Source organism: Lepidothrix coronata, unplaced genomic scaffold, assembly GCF_001604755.1.
Source record: "Lepidothrix coronata isolate B3197 unplaced genomic scaffold, Lepidothrix_coronata-1.0 Scaffold63, whole genome shotgun sequence".
Taxonomy (NCBI): Eukaryota; Metazoa; Chordata; class Aves; order Passeriformes; family Pipridae; genus Lepidothrix; species Lepidothrix coronata.
The window spans coordinates 324793-330792 of record NW_016690243.1 but is presented as its reverse complement, the minus strand read 5'-3'; the positions used below and the strand labels follow the sequence as shown (position 1 = coordinate 330792).

At 36.1% G+C, this 6000-nt stretch overlaps 1 protein-coding gene across 1 annotated transcript in view; it reads left to right on the top strand.

Annotated features, from left to right (window-relative positions):
• The window catches only part of CFTR (cystic fibrosis transmembrane conductance regulator), a 75740-nt gene that overhangs the window by 31706 nt on the left and 38034 nt on the right, over nucleotides 1–6000 (top strand). Inside the window, exons 12-15 of the mRNA XM_017817796.1 lie at nucleotides 179–273; nucleotides 2902–2988; nucleotides 3870–4602; nucleotides 5714–5842. Of these exons, the coding sequence (XP_017673285.1) occupies nucleotides 179–273; nucleotides 2902–2988; nucleotides 3870–4602; nucleotides 5714–5842 (1044 nt within the window). The remainder of the gene's footprint in view (nucleotides 1–178; nucleotides 274–2901; nucleotides 2989–3869; nucleotides 4603–5713; nucleotides 5843–6000) is intronic.

Here is a 6000-nt window from a genome sequence, read left to right as displayed (position 1 = left end):
CCATTTTTGATTACATAAACAAATGAAATAGATAAACCTCCGTGGGACTTTTTTTTTTTTTTTACAACTTCTTCTAACCTGTTGGTACACTGTTGTACACTGTACTTCCATCCAGTCTGCAGCTTGGTTTCTTGGATATGGAAAATACATGTCTGACTCTTAAAAAAATTGTTAACAGGATATTTCCAAGTTCCCAGACAAAGATTATACACTGCTGGGTGAAGGTGGAATCATTCTGAGTGGAGGCCAGCGAGCACGAATCTCACTAGCAAGGTGAGTATTTTGCTCTTTAACTAATGTTCTGTTTCATGTATATGGAATATATTATGACTAAGCATTTAAATACATATGGAGTAAGTCCTTCTAAATAAACATCCTCCAGGTATATCATAAACTTGATTTTACTATCCGAAATCTGAGTTTTGCTATGCAATTTTGTTTGCGATACACTTGCATATTAATTTACTGAATTCTGAAAGCTCAATGTCAGACATATGCTATGGCTTAGCATAAGGTGAATCTTTTCCTCCCTGATGCAAGGTGCCTTTGGAAATTCAGACCTTTAACTGTAGCTTCCTAAGTACTGAAGAAACCCACAGAAAGATACAAATAAATATTCCAGGATCTTTCCCTGCTATGACACTTCAAAGCGGTTTATATATTGATTAATGACATAATCCCTGTCTTCAGGTAAAAAAATGAAAAAAAAAAAAAGCCGTGTTTCATAATGCTTCTGGGAGTTTTTCAGTTGTAAAAAGAAAAAGTGGAAAGTGGTGGCTAGTCAGTACGTATGAATAACGGCCTTGTCTGTTTGACCTTCCAATGTTATTAAGTAATTCTGAAGGTCTACAGAACAATAACATAGGTGTTTGTCTTATAAATTAGCTATGTGTTTCAGCAGAATCACTTAGCTATCATCAGAAATCCAGTAATGACAGCTCTGATGGCCCCATTTATTTCTGTGCCAAGTGCAAACTGTGTGGGTTCCCATGCTCAGAAACACTGAGTAGAAGTAAAATCACATTACAGTGATCTGCACTGGCATCCCATGAAAGATGTGCATGTCTGTGTGAGGCTAAAAGATGACTTCATTGAAATAGAGAGTCTTTCAGTGTGGATCTTTCTAGCAGATTTGTGAGAGGGAAGAGGCATATAGATGGTTCTGGTTTATGGAGTAAGAGCAGAGATGAGGGGAGGAACAGGCAAAACTTTCAAAACAAAAAGCCCCAAGCCAACAAACATAACTAGATTTTCATTCAAAATGCAAAATTTACATGAACCATTTCCTAGATGCTATAAATAATCATGTCTGTCACTTTTCAGACAATCACAGCTCATTTCCTGGAGGGTTACAGAAGTTACATATTTATTGTCAGCTGTGTAATTGTTATTTTTCAGAACAATTAAATATCATAAAGACAGTGGTCGTCTTACATTTTGTTTGGGCTCCAGTCCAAGCTCAGCATGCTTCAAGATGTGCAGGTATTGAGGTGTAGGTTGCAAATGAGGCTCTGAAAAGCTGGAGGAGAAAATTTAGGATTACTGCTCTGGGTTGTACCCATCTGCACTGGTGATAAACTTGGACATTATTTTCTTGGACTGGCTGCATACATGTATCAGGTGTACTCTGTGCAAGGTCATGTGAAATGAGAATCCCTGCTGGGAGTGACACCAACCAGCCGTCATGAGAAGCAGGTGGAGAGTACACGAGTCCGTCTTTCTAACAGAGCACTGTCCGAGCCTGCAGCCACAACCAGAGGAAAGAAAGGACCAAGGGAAAAGAACAGTGCATGCCCTGGGTTTGAACTAGCCTGCTGGCCTGGTACCTTAAAGCCAGTTATTTATAGCTACCAACTCCAACACATAAATTATAGCAATAATTTGAGTGCTACTATTATTCCAGGAAAAACCCTGCAAACTTCTTACTGATAAAAGCACCCTGAACAGTATGAACTTTTTGCTGTTATTCAGCCATACATCATAATGTATGGTCAGTGAAATCCGTTGTAACAGAGAACTTTTCAATAAAGTTCCTTGGTTTATTAACATAATAAGCTATTATTGAGGGCCTTTTCTGTTGGTGGTTGGATATTTTCACATTAACATACTTTAAAAAATACCAAAATGCAGCTGTCCAGATTTCTTTACTAATTATACAGTGATTGATACCATATCATGATTTTCATTCTCACAGAGTATGGCAAGAGTTCTTTCTGAACTTCTAATGAAATTGGTTTTTTTAAAAAAACCCTCTTAACCAAAGGTTTAGGGTCTCAGTGAGCCATGTCCAGGTACATACAGCTTAAGGTCTTAATGCTATCAATAGTTTTTGATTTCTGCAACTCAAAATATTGTACATTTATATATATTTATTTTAGATATAATTTTATATAATTTTTGCACTTTATATAGTATTTGCAAGATCATGCCTCACTAATACCCTTGTCTTTGCTCACCAGTTATTTTGAAGTACTTTTAAAACCAAGTGCTGAGACCTAAGTCTTTTTACATGCTTATTTACATCTATGTAATATTCCCTCAGCCACCAGTACATGTTACAGATCCTATTTAAATGACCACTGTACACCGATGGGGACTGTCAGATTCAGGCTATCAGCAGATCTTTAGAGTAACCTATATAAAAAGCAGCTCTATAGCTTTGTATAATTGCAAAGAAATTAATGAAAAACTGAGTTAGTTTGTAATATGGTCTCCAGCAAGGAAAGGCTTTATTGAAAGGTGTCTTATAAGCACATTTAATGCTGAACTGCAGCTCCATATTGCTGCTGTAGAAAAGTCTGTCAATTGCAAGGTTTTCAGATAAAAGTGCAAAGGCATTCTTTTTAAATTATATTTATGTAAATTTATACATATTAATGTCTTTTCCATTTCTCTGTTCAGAGCAGTGTACAAAGATGCTGATTTGTATCTCCTGGATTCTCCTTTTGGACATTTGGACATTTTTACAGAAAAAGAGATATTTGAAAGGTATTGTATGTTTTGATAGATTGTATTTAAGAATGTCACCAACCAGCACAAAGTAAAATCAAGAACAGGAATTTAATAACAGTACGCAAATACTGAAGTGATCAAAATTATACCTTTTGAGGATATTTATATTTTGGGATTCTCGTGGCTGAGTATGTTGTGTTAGCAGCAGGATAGTACACTGCACTGGGAACAAGCTTGGTTCAGGTGTGAGCACTACTGCTCCCTCTTCCATCTCAACATATTGAACCTGCTATAGTCTCTTACTCCCAGTGTGCATGGTTTTGTATCTGGTGTGTGTGGGTGTGTGTGTGTACCAGAAAGAGTTTCATTTATGAACACTTACTTGCTTTCTGAGTATAAATTTTTACAAAAAGCTATATTTTGTCCTGTTTTTCTAATCACTGAAAGCTGGGTCACATGAAAGTTCCCACTGACCAGGCGATTGGTAGCAGGTTGTCCCAAGACAGAGACCTCTACCTTGTCCAGTTGATCAAAAGAGTAAGGACAAACAGTGCCATCCCTGGACTTTTTAGTCACCATAAGTTTGAAGCTTTGAAATCAAGCTAATACTTTTAAATTTGGCAGCAAAAGATCTGAGTAACCCTAAGATGAAAAGAAATACTTAATTTTCAGGTTGAAATGTGCTTTTTGAATTGACCTGAAATTGATTAAATTGTATCCCTTTTTCTGATTCCTGCGATAAAGTACTCACCCTTTACACATCTTAGCTCTACCATTTCCTTTGTAGTTTGAGGGACCACCCAAGAGAAGTGGGAGAGAAGCAGGTAAGAGCAAATAGATTGAGAGTGAAAGGGATAGAAGCAACATTAAATCATGAGGAAAAACCCCCTAAATCTTAACACTTCCGTCTTTTACAGCTGTGTGTGCAAGTTGATGGCAAATAAAACTAGGATCTTGGTTACTTCAAAACTGGAGCATTTAAAGATTGCTGACAAAATATTAATTTTACATGAAGGGAGCTGCTATTTCTATGGAACATTTTCTGAACTTCAGGGTCAACGGCCAGACTTCAGCTCAGAGTTGATGGGATTTGATTCTTTTGATCAGTTCAGTGCAGAGAGAAGAAACTCAATTCTAACTGAGACTCTCCGACGATTTTCCATTGAAGGAGAAGGCATGGGGTCACGAAATGAAATAAAGAAACAATCTTTTAAACAAAAATCAGATTTTAATGACAAAAGGAAGAATTCCATAATTATGAACCCCGTTAATGCAAGTAGGAAGTTCTCAGTAGTGCAGAGGAATGGGATGCAGGTCAATGGGATAGACGATGGCCACAACGACCCACCAGAAAGGAGGCTCTCGCTGGTACCTGACTTGGAACAGGGAGATGTAGGTCTGCTTCGGAGTAGCATGCTAAGCACTGACCATATACTGCAAGGTCGGAGGAGGCAATCTGTGTTAAACCTGATGACGGGCACCTCCGTGAACTATGGACCAAACTTTTCCAAAAAGGGAAGTACAACATTTCGGAAAATGTCTGTGGTGCCTCAGACAAACCTGTCTTCTGAGATAGATATCTACACCAGGCGTGTGTCTCGAGACAGCATCTTGGACATAACTGATGAAATCAATGAAGAGGATTTGAAGGTGTGTGTTGATTTACATTCAGCTTGGTTTTGATATGGTGATAGTTTAGTGCAATATATTTCTGATATATTTTTCTACTCTACTATTTCATTCCTAATGCAGACATTCTCTGTGGAATATGTTTTTGTAGTACCTGTGAAAATTTTTAACCTCAAATATTATCTTGAAATCATTGAAATCCTCAAAAATTTATTTTACCTGATTTCTTATAATTTTTGAATGTTATCTGTAGAGAATTTCAATACCGAGTTTTCATCTCCTGCACTTTACCTTTAAGATCACTTATGCTAAAATGAAATTTGAAACCATAATTTGGAAAAACATCATTGTAAAACATTTGACCTAAATATTGTAAAATTGGCCTTTGAAACCTTAAGGCTCATGGAAAAAAATAAAATGTTTGAAATACTAGCACGGTTTTTAGAACTGGAATTTAATTTGGCAGATTTGTCAGACTGCTTAGCTCTTGCGTCCTGATATAGATACTGAACAGAGGAGTTAGCTTGATTTTACTCTGGTTTTGTGGATGTACTGGAAATTATATAATTAAGGATGAGTTTTATACCAAGAACTGGACAAAAATTATTTTTTTTTCTAATAACTGTCAGTCTGTTATGATGAACTATTTTCATTTTGAAACCTGACAGTTTATTTTCTCAGGATAGGAAAATTTTCTGAAGGAGTTTCCTAGGTGGATAAAAATCTCTAAGAAATATTTAAACTCATAATTTGCTGAAGCACTGCCTATTTTTTCTTGTGATCTCATCAGAAAAAAAAAACCCTCTGTGTGTTTAGTAATTTACAATACTAATCTCCATTGAAAAAAAATAGGTACTGATTAATAGTTTTTGATTCTGATAGTGCTGGACAAATCTTGGTTCTTTCTTTCAGTGTTGTCTGAAAATTTGAAATAATCTCTAAATTGTATTTTTATATCAAAGATGACTCACCCAGTGAGTACCTTGCTCTCTAGCCATTATTGACTGATTTAAATGCTGCAGTTCAATTATTTGGAGTGAATTAGCAGAAAGAATGGCAGCATTCATATGTCAGAAATTCTCATATAGATACTATTATCATTCTTAGTATGGTCTAACTGATTTTTTGATAGGAATGCTTCATAGATGATCCTGAAAGCATGGGTACTGTTACTACATGGAATACCTATTTCAGATACCTTACCATCCACAAAAACTTGATTTTTGTTCTCATTTTGTGTGTGATCGTCTTCTTAGTTGAGGTAAGAAAATCTGGGCTTGTTGTCATGTTGCTACAAATTATTTTTGTTCAAACTGTGTTCTTTGTGAGAAATGGATAAAGCATAAAGGCATCAGCTCATGTAGGTATTGCTTATTGACAGCTGCTGTTAAATTATCTTGCAATAACTTTTCTACTGCT